This window comes from Phocoena sinus, chromosome 14, assembly GCF_008692025.1.
Source record: "Phocoena sinus isolate mPhoSin1 chromosome 14, mPhoSin1.pri, whole genome shotgun sequence".
NCBI classification, from domain to species: Eukaryota; Metazoa; Chordata; class Mammalia; order Artiodactyla; family Phocoenidae; genus Phocoena; species Phocoena sinus.
In genome coordinates, this window is record NC_045776.1 from 69,568,429 (window position 1) to 69,588,726 (window position 20,298).

The 20,298-nt window shown below is 49.9% G+C and overlaps 1 protein-coding gene across 4 annotated transcripts; it reads left to right on the forward strand.

Annotated features, from left to right (window-relative positions):
• Positions 1–1,536: 1,536 nt before the first annotated feature.
• On the forward strand, positions 1,537–14,689 carry CRYBB1 (crystallin beta B1). Of its 4 annotated transcripts, none has more exons than XM_032603533.1 (6): positions 1,537–1,772; positions 3,472–3,652; positions 5,432–5,550; positions 9,423–9,555; positions 12,313–12,455; positions 14,367–14,687. In XM_032603533.1, exons 2-6 carry the CDS (start codon positions 3,503–3,505, stop codon positions 14,548–14,550), a joined length of 729 nt encoding a protein of 242 aa, XP_032459424.1. In that variant the 5' UTR covers positions 1,537–1,772; positions 3,472–3,502; the 3' UTR covers positions 14,551–14,687. The 4 variants fall into 4 exon arrangements, with proteins under 4 accessions (XP_032459424.1, XP_032459423.1, XP_032459422.1 ...); XM_032603532.1 differs by having other exon boundaries at positions 1,538–1,772; positions 3,465–3,652; XM_032603531.1 differs by having other exon boundaries at positions 1,538–1,772; positions 3,484–3,652; positions 14,367–14,686.
• Positions 14,690–20,298: the final 5,609 nt, after the last annotated feature.

The following is a 20,298-nucleotide window of genomic DNA, read 5'->3' on the forward strand; positions in this document are numbered from 1 at the left end:
TGATTACCCTTAAATACAGGAGGGCATCGTTTTTAAGAGCTTGGGTTCAGGAGTTAAAAGGATGTGACTGGGACTTCCCTGGTGGTCCCGCGGTTCAGACTTCGCCTTCCAATGCAGGGCGTGTGGGTTCGATCCCTGATTGGGGAACTAAGATCCCACATGCCTCGTGGCCAAAAACCAAAATAAATAAAACAGAAGCAACATTGTAACAAATTCAATAAAGACTTTTTAAAAAATGGTCCACATCAAAAAAAAAAACTTAAAAAAAAAAAAGATGTGAGTCCTAATTCCATTTTACAGATGAGGAAACAGGCTGAGAGAGGGGAAAGGGACTTGCCTCGGTTTCCTCATCGGCAAAGAGGATTGATCTCAGAGTCCCCACCGTCATAATGAGGATTACAGGAGCCAAGTCAGTCAGATGCTCCCAGTGGAGCCATCCAGCATGGGGCCGTGCACCCCCTACGTCTGCCCTCAGTGTTTGGCTGGCAGCCCATTGCCACAGGGATCATGGAACCGCCCCAGACATCTTGACCTTGAAAACCAGACCTGTGGGTGGCCCCTACCACAGGCATCTTGGCCCCCATTACAGTGGCTGCCCCATCCTGCGGTCGCTGGCCCCCTCCCAGGCCTTGGCCCAGGATGAAAGGCTGAGGGGGAGGCCAGGAAGTGAGGCGGGGGTGGAAGGGCACAAGGCAGAGCTGGCCCCAGGCCACGGTGACCTCCAGGTGCAGCTGGGCTCCGCGGGGAATCTGGGTTCCTGGACCCCCATAGAAGAAGCAAAAACCTATGCAGAATCCCCTCTCCCCGCCCCCCCACCACCTGGGGCCAGGGAGTCAGACTGCAGGCTGGTCTGGCCCAGCAGCGCCCCTGGGTCTCTCCAGCCCTGGCTCTACTATGAGTTCGCCCTGTGTGACCTTGTTGAAGTCCATTGTTCTACCCGGGCCTCTACCTGACATCCGTCTCTCTCTGTCTGTCTCTCTCCCCATCACCGTCCATCTGCCCCTCTGTATGTCCATCTCCATCATGTCTCTTTCCCTGTCGCTCTCCACTTCTCCCAATCTGTTTCCCTGTTTCTCTCTCCCAACCTGGTTTCCCTAGCTCCCCCTTACCCGGACCAGTTCCTGACTCTGACCTCTCTGTACCCTAGTTTTGCTCATCTGCCAAATGGGTATAATGAAAGTGCCAAATAAGGTGGGTCGTCCTGGGACCTGACCAGAGGGCAGCGGTAATGCATTTAGCGCTACTCACGGCCCCCTCTTTCCTGTGCAGCACCCCATAGGGACACGTGCGCCACTGATAACTGCAGACACGGAGGCCCTGAGGGATAGAGACTTGCCAAATGCCGCACAGTGCAGAGTGGCTGAGCCTGGACTCAAACCCAGGTCCCCTACCTTCTGGGGGCTCCCCTTTTCCCTGCCCCAGGATTGGCAGCCAGCGGGGACCCTGTGGGCCCAGCCCCGGCTGGGGTTTGTGAGAGCGGCACCCGGGCAGGGGCTGGGCAGAGGCGAAGCGATGTGGCTACTGGCCAGGGTTTCTGCTGTGCCTGCCGGGCTTACAATGGGAAGTGCTGCTCTTTGCAGGAAGCCGGAAGGGTCAGGCCTCTGAGGCCCCTGACTCTCTGCCTGGGGCCTGCTGAGCCAGCTCCCCCTTTGTGCCACAGACCACAGGGTCTGGTGTCTGCCAGACTATAAAATGGGGGGTCGGGCCCTCGTCACCCACTGCACCAGCCTGCCCTCCTGCCTGCCCTCCAGCAGGAAGTAGCAGGGCCCCAGGTAAGAGGGGACCCACCGCAGTTAAGAGCCCCAGGGGAGGGGAGGGGACAGGACAGAGGCAGAGAGAGGGGGAGGCAGAGAGATCAGGGACAGAAAAGAGTCAGGGAGACGGGGTAATCAGGAAAAAGGCAGAGGGAGAGAGAAAGAGAGAGAGAAAAGATAAAAATAGAGACAGGCAGAGAAAGGAAGAGAGGGAGGGAGGAAAAGAAAGAAGACAGACAAAGAACAGATAGAGAGAGAGATGCAGAGGTATAAAGAGAGCAAGATACTGGGGAGAGAAACAGAAAGACAGAAGCATAGGCAGAGAGAGAAGCAAAAACAGAAATAAACAGGAAGGCAGCAAGAGGGAGGGGGAGGGGAAAGGGAGGAGGTGGGGGTGGGGGGGGGGGGAGGAGAGAGAGAATATTGAAGGAATGAGCACATGTCCAGAAAGCAAGGAACCCAGCTACCATACGAGGGGAATGTTGATTCATAGACGGACTTGGCCGGGGTCAGGGTGGGGGTAAGCAAGCGCCTGGAAGCCACAGATGTGGCCCAGATGTGTGGCCTTGCCCATCGTGGGCAGAGCACCCCAGAGTCACCGCAGTCTTTCTCAGGGGGAGACTCAGGGAGGGATCTGCTTGCCCCAACCAGCTCTTTCTTACAGAAAGTGTTCAGGAATCCACTGCCAGAGGGTCTTGATGATCTGCGCCATCAGGGGGTCCTGGAGCCCCCTGGAAATTGTCTCCAAAATTAAAGGGGGCATTTTTTTTCCCCTGGGGACAAGGACAAGGCGTTCTTCAAACACTCAAAGGCATCCATGACCCCAAAGTAATGAGGAACCACTGGAATTGACCAAAGTCCTCTCCACCCAAAGCCTACACAGCCACAGCCTCCTTTTAGAACCCTGCCATGGGCTAAACACGTCCTCCTGGAGCCTCCTTTACGCCCCAGTCCCAGGCCTGTGTCTGCACCCACACACCCGTTCCCAGGCAGTACCAGAGGGAGCAGTTTGACTGGGAAAGGAGAGAGGAACATGCATTCATGCAATCCCTGAACAGATGTTAACTGAGCATCTCCTGTGGGCCAGGTGCTGAGCCAGGTGCTGGGGATGGAAGGATGAATCAATCCAAATAAGTGAATGGCAAAGCCCAGTTGCTGGGTTTGCTTGCACTGAAATTGGAGTCCTACCACTTAGTAGCTATGTGGCCTTGGGCAGGTCATCCCACCACCCCCACCACCCCCACCAGCCTCAGATTGCCCAGAGGAGATAAGAGGTTACGGTGAGGGACGGATGTGTTCATTCATGAATGCAACAGAGACTGGCCTCCCTTAGGCTTTCCCAAACGGGACTTCTTGTTATGAATCTGCTGAGGCAAGTGGAGGTTGCCCAAGCCAAGAAGCATGATAAGTGGTGAGAAGCATGATAAGTGACTGCGGGGGGGCAGAGGAAGGACATAGCAGGGGGACAGCGAGGACACGGCTTGGTGGAGGCACCGGCAGGGTCTGAGGCCTGGAGAAAAGCATAACGGGGATGAGTGGTCCCCAGACAGGAAATCCTTGACGGCAAAGGGAGATGGGGACAGAAAACATTCAGGCTTCTGTTTTAGAAGGAGAAAGACTAGATGAATTCAGAGAAGCCTGAGCACACAGGGTGATGGGGGATGAGAGCCAGGGAGGCAGCTTGGGGGTGCCATCCCTGACTGAACCCAGGCCGAAGGGTTCTTTACAGACTTTTGCAGCTGGGAACCATGTCTCAGCCAGCGGCCAAGGCCTCGGCAACAGCTGCGGTGAACCCAGGGACTGATGGGAAGGGCTCAGCCCCGGGCTCCGGCCCCGCCCAGGCCCCAGCCCAGCGGGTGCCCGCTGCCAAAGGGGACCTGCCTCCCGGGAGCTACAAGGTGAGGACCTGGGGGCGGGGTGGCTGGGCTCCACCCCGCGCTTCCTCTCCCTCCTCCCCTTACCCCTCCCCTCCCTCTTCCTCCCCCTCCTCCGCTCCCCTCCCCGCCAGTCTGCGCAACCGGCTTGCACCTGCTTGCAGTTTGTCGCATGCAAGGAACAGATGGAGAAGGAGAGAAAGCGGGCTGGCTTAGCAGCAGGAAACGGCTGTCCCAGGAGGTCCTCCAGGGCAGAAGGCCGGCCTCAGACCCTCTTGAAAAGTGTTCCAAGCGGTCGGTCAGGCTGAAAGGGCTCCTGGAAAGCGAGGCATCCGGTCCCTTAGGATTGGGTTGGGTTGGGTTTCAACCTCGGGTGCACAGAACTGGGTCATTTCACCACCCTTGGTTCATGACAGGCTGTCATGCAGTCCACCCCTGGCCAGATTTTATTTATGTAGTCGCTTATTTAATGGTTAATTTCAATTTAATTTTTAATAATACAACACGCACCTGCAAACCCACCACTTGTGTGAAAAGCCAGGACTTGGTAAACATCCTCAATCTAACTTCAAAGTGTTCCCGCCCCACTCCGTTCCCACCTCTCCAGCCGCCTACCCGCCCCCCACCGTCCCGTGAGCCCACCTCCTTCCTCCCCTACGCGGGGCAACTGCCATCCTCACCCCGTACATCATCTGCTTGCTTTGCTTTTTTATGTACTTTGATGCATTGTTCCTTTAAAAGTATATATGTGTATTTTACTTGTTTTTAACTTATTGAAATGTACCATATGTAATCTTTCTGGATTTTTCTTTTTTCTTCCTATGAGATTTCTTTTTACTTCCTATGAGATTTCTAATAAGTCACTGATACTGTTGTGCATTGCTGTGGGTTATTCGTTTTGGTCGCTGTGTGATGTTTCAGAGTGTGACCATCACTCCTGGGTGATTGGTAACTTTGCTGTCGTGAACAGCTTGGTCAGGGTGTTCTCAGCCATGTCACCTGCAAGAGTTTCTTTTGGGCAGATAAGTGTAGGAGTGGAAGGGCTGGGTCAAGGGTATGTGAACCTCTTTCCCTTTTATAGCTGGAAACTGAGGCTCAAGAGAAGGCATCCACTTGCCTCGGTCCAAGTGAATGGCAACGTTTTCCCAACTTGGGACAACAAACAGATAAAAACCAAAACTGGATGCTTAGTGAGAGGAGGGGATTAGCCCACGTTTACACAGGGGCCCCTGCTTCTGGCCTCCCCTATGGTTTGTTGGGTAGACTGGTGAATGTTTCCTGAGCATCAGCTCTGTGGCAGGGGCTGGGGCTTGGAGATAAAGAAATGGATCCACCCCATTGGTCTTTGGAAGGGTTGAGTGAAAGGGGAGCGGGATGCATAGAGATACCCAGAAGCAAAGCAGCAGTGACTGTGTGGTGTGTTACTTGTGCTGCTGATGGGATGAGCACAGTGGGGGGGGCACTCAACCAAGCTCACCCAGGGAGAGGGTATCAGGGAGGGCTTCCTGGAGGAGGTGGCATCTGAGCCTAGGACAGCACAGGGGACATGAGCTCCAGGATGGGGATATGTGATGAAGAAGGCATCCCAGACAGGAGAAAGAGCACAGATAATGGCCTGGAAGGAAGATCCATCAGTTCCTAAAGATGGTACAGATATTAAGTTCACAGATCTTGGCTCATGGCAAGCTCTCGTGTGATCTGGGCACAGCCTGCTCTTATTTACATAGGTACTTAATGCATATTTGACCTGGAGCCTCTCCCTGCTCACTCTGCCCCCTTGACATGGGGGCTTCTCTCCTGCAGCTGGTGGTCTTTGAGCAGGAGAACTTCCAGGGCCGGCGGGTGGAATTCTCCGGGGAGTGCTTGAACCTGGGAGACCGCGGCTTCGACCGAGTGCGCAGCCTCATTGTCACCTCAGGACCGTGAGTGTTGGGCAGTGGAAGGGCGCTCCCACAGCCCTAGTAAAGTAATAGGAAGACAACCGTAGCTGCCATTCACTGGCCACCCGCTCCACTCCATGCCTATCACCATGCTATTAGAGACACATACAGTCATCCCTCAGTATCCGAGGTGGATTGGTTCCAGGATACGCAGTGGATACCAAAATCCTCGGATGCTCAAGTCCCCGTAGTACAGCCGAACCTCCGTATCCGCAGATGTTGGATGCATAGGTACTGGGGCCAACTGTATATTATTTCCAGTACTTCTTTCAAACCCAAGAGGGAGGAAAGAGAGGTATGATCCTCCTTCCCATTTTACAGGTGAGGAAACTGAGACTCTGATAGCTGATTTGATTAACATAAGGTCACACTGACAGTAAGTCATGATTCCAGGCTCTAGAGAGATGTTTTTTCTGCTATAGAAGGAACTCTGCCCATCGCTGATAGCAGGAGGAGGCCAAAGAGCCAGGTGTCCATTAGCTGTCCCCTCTCCTGGGCATCAAGCAGCCTTAAAGGTAATAATAAACATCTGTTGAGTACCCATTAGTGCCAGGCACTGACTGAGGGCTTTACCTAGATGATCCTACAGTGCTGTATGAGGTAGGGGCGATTCTTATTCCCATCTGACAGATGAGGAAACCGAGGCTCAGAGAGGTTAAGTCCCTTGGCCAAAGTCACCTAGTGGTAAGTGGTAGACCCTGGGTTCAACTCAGGTTGATCAGTTTCATCTCTAGCTCTTTAATCACCATGCTCCACAGCCTGCCCCTAACTCTCTGGGCTTCTCTGGGCCTTAGTGACCCCCATCTAAAACAAGAATAATTGTCCCTTGGACATAGTGGCTGCACCAACTTCAGCCCCTGTGCACTAAGCTCAGGGTGCAGGGCCAGCCCCCGGATAAGACCCACAGGGCCCCCTTGCCTCTTGTCTCTCCAGCAAAAAAGCCCTCAAGGAGTGTGATCAGCCTGTACACCCAGCATACAAAGAGCAGAGATAAGCTTTGAGGTCAGACAGGTCTGGGTTTGAGTCCCAGCTCCTCTGTTTGCCTTGTTCAGTGTCCAAGCCTCAGTTTCCTCATCTCTGAAATGGGCAGAGTAATGGTCCTCGCTACCCTCCACTGGATTATTCTAAGGTCTGAAGGGGATAATGCAGCATGGGCCTGGCACTTTGGGGGTGCCCAAACATGGCAGGTGGCAGTGAGGATTATTTACCCACCCTGTTGCCCTGTGAGTTTAGCCAAGTTACCCTGGGCCAGGGTAGGCTGGTAACCTCAGCCCCACCCTCAGACTGCCCAGCTGGGAGCAGAAGCTGCCGGATGTGGCCAGTTTGGGTTTTCAGGCTTTTTTCATTGTCTGTGACTCAAACCCAGAGTATCTCTCCTCAAGCAAAGGTGCGGCTGGTCTTTGGTGTGTGCTCTGGGACTGCACCTGATGGGAGAGAAAAGATCCTGTGTTCCAGGACCCTGGCTCTGTGTCAGGACCAGCAGAGTCATGGGAAAAACAGTGGTGGAAAAAAAAAAATGAGGGGATGAGGTGGGCCGGGGGAGGGGAGGAGAGGTGTGCCCTCACATAGATGGGGAGGGGAGGCATGCCTGCCTGAAACCTAGGAGGCCTCAACTGACACCTGACACCATCATGTGACTTTAGACCAGTGACTTAGCCCCTCTGAGCCTCAGTTTCCATATCTGGGAATTCAGATTTCTGCCCTACCTCTCTCCTTGCTTGTAAGACTCAAATGAACCGTAGGAGATGAGAAAAGGCACTAAAATAAATATTGACAATTCCTCACTCATGTAACAGGTCCTCACTGGGCATTATGACTCCTGAATAAGACAGTTTTGGGGGAGGGTGGCAGGACCACATCAGTGTCTGTCTTTCCATAAGCTCAGATCTCCAGCAGCTTCCCTTCCTCTTTAGTCATGAAAGATATTACTGATTATGCTTTCTCTTTTAAACTCTCATAACCTCCTGACAAGGTAGATGCAATCATTTCTTCTCCTTTTCGGAGGCTTAATGAGCTTAAGTGACTTGCCGAAAGTCATGCAGAAAATAAATGATGAACTGGGATTAGAACTCAGGTCCATCTGTTTCCAAAGTCTATGTTCTTAACTCCTACAAGGCACCATCTTCCAAGGCTCCCTTCCCATCCACCCATTCATCCATCTGTAGATCAACCCATCCATCCATCTGTCCATTCATTATCCACCCATTTCTTTATCCCTCTATTTACCCCTCCCTCCATCCATCCATTCTCCATCATGCATCCATCCATCAATACACTCATCCATAGATCCAGCCATCTATCCTTCTATCCACCTACCCATCCACCTGTCCATCCACTTATCTACTCATCCATTTAACCTCCCTCCCTCCCTCCCTCCCTCCCTCCCTCCCTCCCTCCCTCCCTCCCTTCCTTCCTTCCTTCCTTCCTTCCTTCCTTCCTTCCTTCTAGCTTCCTTCCTTCCTCCCTCCCTCCCTCCCTCTTCTCCTCTACTCTAGACTAGGGAGGACTGAGGCAGATTCATCTCTATTCTGGAAGAATCAGTCTGCATCTTCAATTCTGTCACTCCAGTGTGGGTTGGCGCATTCCTCAGACAAGACTTGAGGCTCCTGGGACACATTCTGTTTCAGTCTGTGGTGGTAGCCCATCCCTCCTCCATCTGCCGCATCTCCTTCTGGGTAGAGGAAGGTCCCAGCAGCCCCCAGGGAGATAAGACTAATGTCAGTGACCCCTCAGCCCTCTCACGTTCCCTCAGAACTCCTGAACACATAGAGAGCAAAGTTCAAGAGGCTCCTTAATGTCAGTGACCCCTCAGCCCTCTCACGTTCCCTCAGAACTCCTGAACACATAGAGAGCAAAGTTCAAGAGGCTCCTTAGTCTCAGCCTTCTCATCTATGAAATGGGGATCATCTTATCTCCCCCGGAATCCCTGGTCCCTCTAACACAAGCTCACTGCCATTCTCAATCAGGCTGCACTGAGAAAGCCCCCATCTGACATCAAGCTTAGTTAGTCCTTTTAGAGAACTGAACACCTGCATATGGGCAATCACATTTAATTCTCATAGGTATCTGAGAGGTGAATATTACTATCGTTTCCCTCCCACTGCCCTCGTACCGATTACTGTCTTCTGTATGCCAGGCCGGTCTTTACCAAAAATACAGGTGATTCAAGCACCTGTATCAATTTTTCCCTACCCCCATACCTCCAGGACTATTATTTATTTAATATATTTCATTTTAAATGACCCTTTTTTGACACAAGTAAACATATATCAAAAGAACCTTTGCATCACTTTTACAAATGGACAGCTGATATCATCTGCTATAAGTAAAAGGTATCCGTAAACAAATTTATACAATGAACACAGTATAATAGCCTGCTCAAGGCTCCGGGCTGGTGGCCTGTTCTTCCTTTGCTACAAAGAGAGATTAATAAGTGTTAAAGACACATTAGTATCCAACAAAGACTTTCTCCTAGCTGGAATCCATTTTTTAAAAGATGTCTTCTTGTGTGTTATTTCTCCCAAGTCCTTATAATACTTAAATTATATGTAAATCCTACATCTGGGGAAACATTTTGCTCGTATCATTACACACATTGTCTCATTTAATCCTTCACCAACTTCAAGAAAATAGGCGTATTAAGATGAGGAAACCGAGGCTCAGAGAAGTGAAGCAACTTCCTGTGGTCACACAGCCAGTCAGTGGCATAGCCTGGGATCAAACCCACCGGCCTCGGGGCTGCCTTGCAAGGGGAAGAAGGCAAGTGGTGGGAGGGGCTTCTGCTAAGGATTCCTCTCCTCTCTGCCTTTGCCCCTCCTGACTCTCCCCGCCCTCCCCATCTCTCTCATGTCCAGCTGGGTTGCCTTTGAGCAGTCCAACTTCCGGGGGGAGATGTTCATCCTGGAGAAGGGCGAGTACCCGCGATGGGACACGTGGTCCAGCAGCTACCGCAGCGACCGGCTCATGTCTTTCCGGCCCATCAGGATGGTGAGTGGCTCCTGTACGGGGCCTGGGGGATTAGTGCGGCAGGGCAGGAGCAAGCGTGAGGTCTGATGGCCAGGAGAGCAAAGGAGTCAGGTGAGCGAGAAAAATAAAGAAGGAATGGTGGGCAGGGAGGCGCGGCGACCTCTGAGTTGTCCAAGGGCAATGGCTCTTGTGCCCAACAGTTCATAAGGCATCCCTGATACACTCATCGTGTGTCCAGCTCCTACTAGGAGCCCAGGGCCAATGGAACCTAGTTTTTTCCTTCTCTGCTGCTGTCAAGAATGGACTGAACCTCTCAGTTGTTGTCTTCCTTGACTCTCTTCGTGGAATGTTTCTAATTGCTGACTGCACATTAGGCAGTCCTGGGGAGCTTCGAAAAATCCCAAGGTCCATCCAAATCATCAGACATGCAGGTTGAAGCTCGTGTGATAGCTGAAAAGAGGGATATTGTAGAAAGGCACCATGAAAGGCACCTTATCCTGATGATAAGACTATATACTGAACTCGCCCCTTTATAATGTTTAACTAAAGTAGGTAGCATAACTTCAAGACTCAAAGCCAAAATAGGTGGAGTTATCTCCAAGCCAATCACAGGTTTCTTCTAGAATTATGTTGATGATGATTCATGAACCAGCCACATCTTCACTCACCAATGTTAGTATCTGATGGTAACCAACTTTTGCCATCTGAGATGGGAATTTTCGTGAAGAGTTTTTTTTTTTTTTCGCGGTACGCGGACCTCTCACTGCTGTGGCCTCTCCCGTTGCGGAGCACAGGCTCCGGACGCGCAGGCTCAGCGGCCATGGCTCACGGGCCCAGCCGCTCCGCGGCACGTGGGACCCTCCCGGAACGGGGCACGAACCCGCGTCCCCTGCATCGGCAGGCGGACTCTCAACCACTGCGCCACCGGGGAAGCCCCGTGAAGAGTTTTCATGCCTGTCCTTTTGAGGCTGTCATGTGCCCACAGCCAGCTGTTTTGGCATCACCGAACTTACCTTAATGGATTATCCATTCCGATCATTCCTAGTGTTTTTCTCAAATTGAGGCTGAATTATCAGCCTTAATAATGGACTCTTTGTAAGAATTCGTAGAAATCTCTCAGTCAATGGTCCTTATAAGGCGGTCTATGTCAACGGACCTTGTTTGGAAGAGCGATCAGCTAGGGCATTTCCAGTAGCTTCTAGAACCTTGCTGTCCAATATAATAGCCATATATGGCTATTAAACACTTGAATCTTGGCTAGTCTGAATGGAGGTGTGTAACAGACATGCCAGGCTTTGAATGCATAGTAAAAAAAAAGAATAAGAATGTAAAATACCTCATTAATATTGCCATGTTGGCTACATATTGAAATCATCATAATTTAGACACATTTGCTTAAATAAAATATATTATTAGAAAAAAATTCCCGAGGGGGAGGGAAAAATGAGGAGCTTGGGATGAACACACGCACACTTCTATATATAAGATAGCTGACTGACGGGGACCTACTGTATAGCACAGGGAACTCTACCCAATATTCTGTGATAACCTATATGAGAAAAGAATCTAAAAAAGAGTGAATATATGTATGTATGTATAACTGAATACCTGAAATTAACACAACATTGTAAATCAGCTATACTCTAATAAAAGTAAAATTTTAAAACAAAGAAAAAGTTCCCAATGCCTGGACCCCACCCCAGACCAATTAAATCCACATCTCTGGGGCTAAGTCGCGGGCACTGATATCTTTTCATGCCTCCTAGGTAGTCTCTGGGTAGCCAGGGCTGAGAGCCACTGGTCTAATTCCTCCTCTGTATCCCTGCCACCATCCTAACGTGGCCCATCTTCTCTCATACCTGAGTGGCTCCGACTCCCTGCCAGCTGGTTCCCTGACTCCTCTCCAGCCCTCTCTCCTGGGAAGTTAGAGGGATCTCTATCTCAACCATCTTCCACCTACAGTCATTCATTCAACCACAAACACATTGATGTGTTTCTGCCAGGCTGTGTCGTAGGCTCTGGGTGTGCAGCTGTGTTTGGGACAGGCAAGGTCCCTGCCCTCGTGGGAGGTATCTACTGAAAACCTCATCACAAAAATGAATCTGTAATGGTGAATAGCTGTTGCACGTGCTGCACGGGGGCCATGCAGTGTGCTAGGAGAGGGGAAGAGGAAACCGGAGCTCTGATGTTGGGGAAGAGGGGGTGGGAGGGGTCAGGGGTGATCAGGAGAGACAGCTTGCAAAGGATGGGAACTGAGTCAGCCATTTGAACAGTCTCCCAGGGAACAGTTAGGGCAGAGTTCCTGGAATGAAGATGGAGTGGGTGGGACCAAGGAACTAAAATAGGGCCACTGTGGCTGCAGCAGAGGGAGTGGAAGGGAACAGGGTGCAAGATGGGATGGGAAGAATGAAATCCTTCTCTGGAAGTTTCTGCCCTTCGCTGGCTGTGTGACATTGATCAAGAACCTTGACTTCTCTGAGCCTCTGCATCCCTGATCATCATAATAAAAATAATAAATTTGCTTGGAGCACTTGGTGTATGTATGCCAGACATCATGCTAAGTGCTCTGTATGGATTAACTCCAGGAAGTAGAGGCTGACACTCCCTTTTCCCAGATGAGGAGGGCGCTTTGAGGCTGGACAACTGCAATCCTGGGCGAGTCCCATGGTGGCCTGAGCAGACTCCGCTCTCTCTTTCCACACCCAGAAGGCCCTGCTAAGTCACTTCTCTTTGCCCCATTCATACTTCACAGCCCTGACCCAGTCTCTCCTTCCCTAGGACGCCCAGGCGCACAAGCTCTGCCTGTTTGAAGGTGCCAACTTCAAGGGCAACACCATGGAGATTCAGGAGGACGATGTGCCCAGTCTCTGGGTCTACGGCTTCTGTGACCGCGTGGGCAGCGTGAAGGTCACCAGCGGAACGTAAGAATCCCTCCTGTGGGCCCTCATCCCCTGCTTCAAGCTCAGACAGATTCGGACGCCGTTCCCCTTACAGGATGCGACATCAGACATACAGGAAAGGCCCCGGCTCCTCCTAAATTCTCTCTGTGCCAGTGGCTGGGATTCCACAGAGAGCTTCATCCCTCTGGGGAGTGGAGTCATTTGTTGACGAACTACATGTCAATGTAAACAGACCTAGCAAGTTGTTCTAAAAAGTGGGAAGATGGAGCGAATAGCGGCTTCTAACCCTGTATTTGGGTTGGAGGAATAACTAAGTGCAAGGGGCAGAGTTGACGTGAGTAGATGAGTCTGGATGTGTCTAGGGAAAGGGAATATTCAGGGAAATTGTAGCCTCTAGGGACATGAGTAGAATGACATCTGAGAGGTGAGACTGTGTAATGAAAGGTCCTTAACCCCATCACTGATGCACTGTGGGACCTGGGTGATCCACATGCCCTCTCTGTGACTCAGTGTTGCCATCTATACAATGGGCTCAGCAGACTCCTTATTCCGAAGGACTCCTTCTGCTCTGAACTCTCAGGATTTGAAGCTTTCAAAACAGACCCCCATGTCCCCATGTCCATGAGAACACAGGGAAGGGCCGGATACCCGAAGGAGGTCACTTTATTGATGCCCCTGCCTCCAAGCAACCATGCCAGACACCCCTGGTCTCCTCTAGGCAAATGTAAGGTGTCTACCTCTCCACCCCAGACTCTTTCTGAGCTCCTGTAACACCGTCAGGGCTCTGACCTTTTTCTTGCTATTTTCTCCTTCCCTGAAACCCAGTATCCCTGCATTCAAGCAATCTGAAATTTACTAAACATTGCCTGTGAGCCAGGCTCTGTGCTCAGCACGCTGGGGGAGGCAGAGATGAAGAAGGGCCAGTTCCTGCCTTCAGGGGGCTTACTCAGTCTAGCAGGGAGATGTCAGTACACCTGTGAGGTGATGTCCAACAATAATAGGTAAGAGATGGTCCCCACAGGAGGTCAGAGGAGGAAGGAAGGTTTCTGGGACCGGGGTATGTGTGCTGGAGTGGAGGGTGGGTCCGAGGCTTATCTGGCAAGGCTGGAACTTAAATCAGACTTTGAAAGATGGGCAGGGGCTCTGGGAGAGGCCTGGAAAAACCCTCCCAGCAGAGGCAAGGACAGAATTAGAAATAAATCATGGATAATAACTGGTATTAATGGCTTACTGTGGACCAAGCACTGCACTAACTACTTTCAACGAATAGTTATTGAGTCTTTACAACACACCAATGAGGCAGGTATGTCATCATGCCCACTTCATAGATAGCAAGCTGGTGCTCTGATAAGTCATTACCTAGTAAATGGCAGAGCTAGGATTTGAACCGATTATATCCGATACCAGAACGTGTGATCCCAACCACTACACGCAAATTCACTTTCATACAAAGGAAACCATTTTTTGAAACAAACCTCCCCCTGCTTATCTGCCTCATTGCTAACCAGTCCCCAAGCCCTATCTTCACTCCCTTTAATCCTGTTCTCTGAGCTCTGGGTCACCACTTTCAGTGGGATGTGTATTAATCTCCCTACCATGTACATGTAACCCACTTAGTAAGTACTTTAGATGCATTTTCCCATTTGGCCCCCAAACACCCTAATAAACCAGCTCCCATGACCATCCCCACTTTCTAGAGGAGAAAACTGAGATCTGTCAGAGAGGTGAGATCACTGGCCAAAGCCAGCAGGAAGGGGCAATGCCAGGACAGAGGAGGCCCCGGTGAACCCAAGCCGAAACCCTCACAGGTGAAGGATGGAGAGCAGACTGCAGGGATGGATGGATGGATGGAGAACTGACTGGTCAAGGTGGGGGTCCAAGTGCCAGGTAGTGAGGCTAGCCATCTCCATGCTGTCCTTGCTTTCCTACCAGCTGGGTCGGCTATCAGTATCCTGGCTACCGCGGGTACCAGTACCTCCTGGAGCCTGGTGACTTCCGGCACTGGAATGAGTGGGGAGCCTTCCAGCCACAGATGCAGGCTGTGCGCCGCCTGCGTGACAGACAGTGGCACCGTGAAGGCTGCTTCCCCGTGCTGGCTGCCGAGCCCCCCAAGTGAGTCTACACACCACTCTTCTCTCGTGACCCACCCTTCCGGAGGCTCATCTTCCCCATGCAAATAAAAGTTCCTGAAGCCAAAATGTCTCCTGGGTCTGTGAACAGATGGATGCCTCAAGGTCCCCTGTCACTGCTGGCATGTGACTTCCTCTGTCTTGATCATTATAATAATAATCAAAACAGTGAGCACTGCTAAGTTCTTTACATTCTCTTAGTGTATCTTTTGGACTACTCTAGGAGGCCAGTATTATATAATTATTCCTATTTAAAATGTGAGGACATTGAGGCTCAGGGGGGGAAAGTGACTTGCCCAAGGTCACACAGGTGTCAAGTCAAAATCTGAACCCAGGCAGTCTGGTTCCAGAGCCGCGCTATTAAACAAATCTGTGTTTTCAAATTCTACTCCTTCAGGTACCACTCTCCTGATTTTTGCCTTCTCTGCTTACCACCTGTCTTGTTAGTTACTTAATATATTTATTTAAATAAATAATATTGTGTGCTTAAATGCACTGACTTGTAAATAAAATTTGATAACACTACAGGATGTGGAAAACAGGCATCATATGGTATAGATAGAAAGCAGTCATATAAGTAAATACAATTTAAAAAGGCCAAGTATTGAATTCTCAGCAGACATCACTGCTTGCTGAAGGTTTTAGCCTGCATCCCGCTTGCTCTTTGACAAAACGGGTGATTAGCAAGAGTCAGAGAGAGGTCTGAAAGACACGCTTGCCCAAACTGACGTGTTTCTCCCTGGTTTAATCAAAGAAGAGTAAAAAGAGGCTTATTTCCTTGTATCTGATTTAGTGTTATTTAATCCTGGGTCCAAGTTCCACCTAGAATCATCTCTCCTGCTACAAATGGCACATGCCCTGCTCTGGAAATCTCCATCAGGCAGTATTGACTCCTGAGTCAACAAGTAGCATTGATTGATGTTATTAACCATTAATCTATGCAGAAAGCCTAGGGGAGGTGTTGCCATGGATATCTTCCTGGAGGAGGGGATATTTGAAGAGGGTCTTGAAGGATGGAGTAGGAGCTTGCCTGGTGGCGAATGAGGGAGATGACATCCCAGGCAGAGCAAACAGTATGGTCCCTGCTACCCCATATGGCACCTTTGTGCAAATGATAAAAAGATGCTACTTCCTCAGGACATTTGACGTCCATCTGCCAGAAAGTATTGGAATAAATCTGTGATGTCTACGATGTCATTATGGTACCCTTGTGCAGTGCCCAACCTGCACAGCTGTACTTGGCAGCCGTGTAGCAACATGCACAAAGGCACAGAGGCTGAGAGAGCTTGTGGTGGGTCCAAGCTTATTAAGGTGGGAGGAGTAGTTTGATGGTTGTGTGGATGGATGTCAGGGGTGGGAAGGGAATGCTAAGTGTGGCAGAAGAGGAAGCCGGAAAGAAAAGTGGGGCCTCATGACACCCCGCTCCGTGGTTTTGCTGAGCTTCAAAGTTGAAGCACCACCTCAGATCTTACCTTCTGAGACGTGCATTTTCCATCTTCTTCCCACCCTAGTTCTCCTAACATCCACCCTCCAGTTTGACCAGCATCTTGTGTTAGAAGACAGGCTGTCTTGTCTTGGACCAGAAGATAGGATTCCTGGGTAGGAATCAGGAGATATGGGTGTCAGCCCTGCTCTACTGCTAGAAGCTACCAAGTGTTGGGCAAATCACTTCCATTCCCAGGGACTTATTCTTCTCATCTGTAAAATGACAGCTCCAATGTCCATCCAGCCTCAAGATTCTGGTGCTGGGATTCTATGGTTCCAAAGTTCTGTGATTCTCCAAGATTCTGTAATTTATGTCTAAGTGTCCACTAGTCTCTGATTCTGGTGTCAAGCTACATAGATTCCCATCCTCGATTCCTAAGGTGTGTGAGGGCAGCTCTAAAATTCTACTGTGGTGGAATCACACAAAACCAACTTTCACATTTCTTCAATGCTAAGACTTCATCGATGGCAAGATGCCCCATGATTTTATGATTTGAGAAAGAAAAAGAGAATTACTATCCATTCAAGTATAACACAGCTGCTTTCTGATCACTTAGAATTTTTATTTCATCCTTATTGAAAGAACTATTTTAAACTTATTTAGACATAACTTTTTCAGTGTATCAATCTTGTGAGTCCTGTAAAAGGAAAACACAATAGGGGACTTCCCTGGTGGTCCAGTGGTTAAGAATCTGCCTTCCAAAGCAGGGGACGCAGGTTCGATCCCTGGTCTGGGAACTAAGATCCCACATGCCGCGGGGCCTGCACGCCGCAACTACTGAGCCCGTGTGCCACAACTAGAGAGCCCACGTGTCACAACTACAAAGCCCACGTGTCACAACTACAAAGCCCACGCACTCTGGAGCCTGTGCGCCACAACGAAGAGCCCATGCGCCACAACTAAGACCCAATGCAGCCATAAATAAATATTTAAAAAAAGAAAAACACGATAGACATCCATCAATGAAGTGAGTCCTTAAGTTTCTTTGCATTCATAGTCTAGACCTTCCAGATTGCTTTCAACTCAAAGCTGTTGATGTCCTTATTTTCTCACAGGTGTTATATAAAAAATATGCACGTTAGCGTTGCTGAAACAATATACACACTTGGCAAAGCAAACCAACCTAACTTGGAAGAAAATAACAAAGCAATTCTTTTATATTTAATTTGTTTTATCCATACATTTATGTAACTTTTGCTACTGAATTTATGAATAAATGAAACACGGTAATAGAAAACAGAGAACAAATAAAAATTACAAGCAAAAATAAGTAACAAAGATAAAAAGAAACAAGTAAAAGCAAAGAACATCTAAAAGGGCCAGGAGTGTGACATGAGAGTTATAAGCCTATGGTCCCTTCCGTGGGTCCTAGTTCCAAAACGTCTCTTGAAATGTGAGCATCTCACCACCTGGAACAGAATTTCAGAGCTTAAGTATGTCACATATTTGCCTCAAAACAGAAACTTTCAGTTTCGACTTCATCAGGTGCTCAGCAGAAGTGATGATGGGTACGATGCTGGAGGATAGCAGTAGAGCTGGACTTGATTGAGTGGCCGTGGTGCTCACAGCCTTCTCAGGGGCTTCTCAGCGCTGTTTCGATTCTGCATGAGTTTTGCTGTAAACGCTGGCTTCAGGATGCAATGCCTGGGCAAGCTGGGACGTCACCATGTTTCCACGGTAGATCTCAGCTCATGAATCTTTGAGTCTCAGGCCTTTGGGAAAATAAAGCACTTTGGTTATGGAACATCATCTCGCACCCACAGTGATCAGAGGCAGCCCACAGCCTTTTGGGCATAGAGACATGGACACAAAGTCAGCGATGTGTGTGCAAGAGCAGGATGGGGACGGAAGGACCACCTGAGGCGTGATCCCTTTTGTGCCAGCGCTAGATGGTGATGGATACACAGCAACTGAGTTTTGGAAAGAGGGCATGGTGCCAAGGTGCCCTGAGGAGGTTCTAGAGAGATGAACATATTTTTAGGGCCATGTTGCCATGACAGCCAGTCATCTGGATCAAGAACCCAAGATCAGGGTACTTTATGAAGCCCGGGTACCCAACTAGGAAGGATAACCCCACATCCTTCCAGCAAGAGGAGGGAACCTGCCCCTCTATCCTAGCTTCCTGCCTGCTGCTGGACCACCTCCTTCCCCCACTGTCCTGAGTTTGCATCTCAGCTCTGACATTTACTAGCTCTTGCCCTTGGTCAAGCCCAGTTACCTGATGGAGCCTCTGTTTCCTCATCTGTAAAACGGGAGTAATGGTAATAGAATCTTGGAGGTTGTTGGAAGGAGTAAACGATTAGCTTGGATGTAATTCTTATAAGGTGCTTAGAGCATAGCAAGCGTCTGAATCATCATTGGCATCATCTTCCTGAATGTCAGAGACGGAAAGGGGTTTACAATCCACGTGAGTGACTGATTTAGCCACACCCTGCAGCATGCAGGATCTTAGTTCCCTGACCAGGGATCGAACTTGTGCCCCCTGCACTGAGAGCTCGGAGTCTTAACCACTGGACCACCAGGAAGTCCCAGAATCCATGTGCTTTAGGCTACATTTATTCTTCCTGCTTTCGATGAATATTGACTGAGGGGCTCCCATATGCCAGGCTTTGTCTAGAAGCTGGGGAGACAGGTTGGGGAAGAGAGAAGAGGCCCCTGACCCAGTTGTTCACAGGCTGGAGGAGCAAACAGTAATGAGCTCGTTCATCTGCCTTCAACGTCACATCAATTTCCCCGGCTGCCTGGTCCAGTGCCCGTCTCATCAGGACATTTGCCAGGGGTGGGGAGGTGGGGTTAGGCTTCCTCAAGGCGGGGACAGCCAGCTTGAGACCTGAGGGGGTTTGCTGAGTTGGGGTGCTGAGAGGAGAGGTGCAACCTAGAAACCAGGCGATCATTCTGGTCCCCTTCTTTAGCGCCGCCGCTGAGATCTGCCAGTTCTGTCTTCCAGACATCTCTGGAACCCGAGCACATCCCTATGTCCCCAGCCCCACCTGGGTTGACCGGCTTCCCCCGGAGAATTTTAACGGCCTCCAAACCAGTCTCCCTGCCTGTCCTCTTCTGCACAATAGCCAGAGGATCTCTGCAGAAAGCAAAGCTGGCACGTCCTTCCCCCGCTGAACGCCTTCCATATCTCTCCACCTCTGCAAGATAAAGTCCTGACTCCTTCTAGCCCACAAAACCCCGCAGCATCAGCCCCTGCAGACCCCCGCAACCTCCTCTCACCCGCCCCACATCCTGTCCACTCTGCACTTCATGCAGGGCCCCTTGACAAAGGTCCTTCCTGCCAGACCTTTGCACCTGCGGGGCCCTGTGATTAGCGCAATCTCCTATGAACCCTCAGCCGTGCTTCAGGCCTCAGTGTAAACACCCCCGGCCCTCCCTTCTTGGACCAGGTTGATCACCCTTTTCCCAACTCCATTGTTGGAGGGTCCAGATTACCCCAACTGGATGCAGGACCCTAGGCCTCCTGTTACCTGCTGACTCCCAACGCCCAGCACAGGGCGCTCAGGAAATGCATGTTGCTAGAATGTTCTTAAACACATGCCCCATTCAGGCCTCTTCCTTTGATCTCCATTTCTCCACCCAGAAAGGGACATTATAAAACATCCAGCAGGGCTACCCCACAGTGAGTCATACAAAGCCTGTGATACGTGTACAATAAACACTATATAACGTTATTCCGTTGTTTCCAGGCCAGTAACAGCTGGCTCCACGGAAGCAGGCAAATTCATTTTGTCAGTTCCAGCACTTTGTACATGGCAGGTACTATTTATTAGACATATAAACGAATGAATTAATGAGCTATGAATAAACACATGGTTGGCCATGGACAAAATACTTCATATCTGTATGTCATCTTTTCCTTATCTGTAAGATGGGGATGATAATAGACCTCTCACAAGGTTATTAAAGGTTTAAGTGTGTAAATATAGAGTGCTTAGAGCAATGCCTAAATAGTATGTAATTATATAGATATACTATAAAGGTAATTATATAGATATAATATATATATATGCATTTGCTGTTATGGTGGTAACTACTATAGAAATTTATTTTATTTTTTGTTTTAATTTTTTAAAATTAATTTATTTTTGGCTGTGTTGGGTCTTCGTTGCTGCGCATGGCATTTCTCTAGTTGCGGCCAGCAGAGGCTACTCTTTGTTGTGGTGCGCAGGCTTCTCATTGCGGTGGCTTCTCTTGTGTGGAGCACGGTGGCTTCTCTTGTAAAGCACGGGCTCTAGGCGCGTGG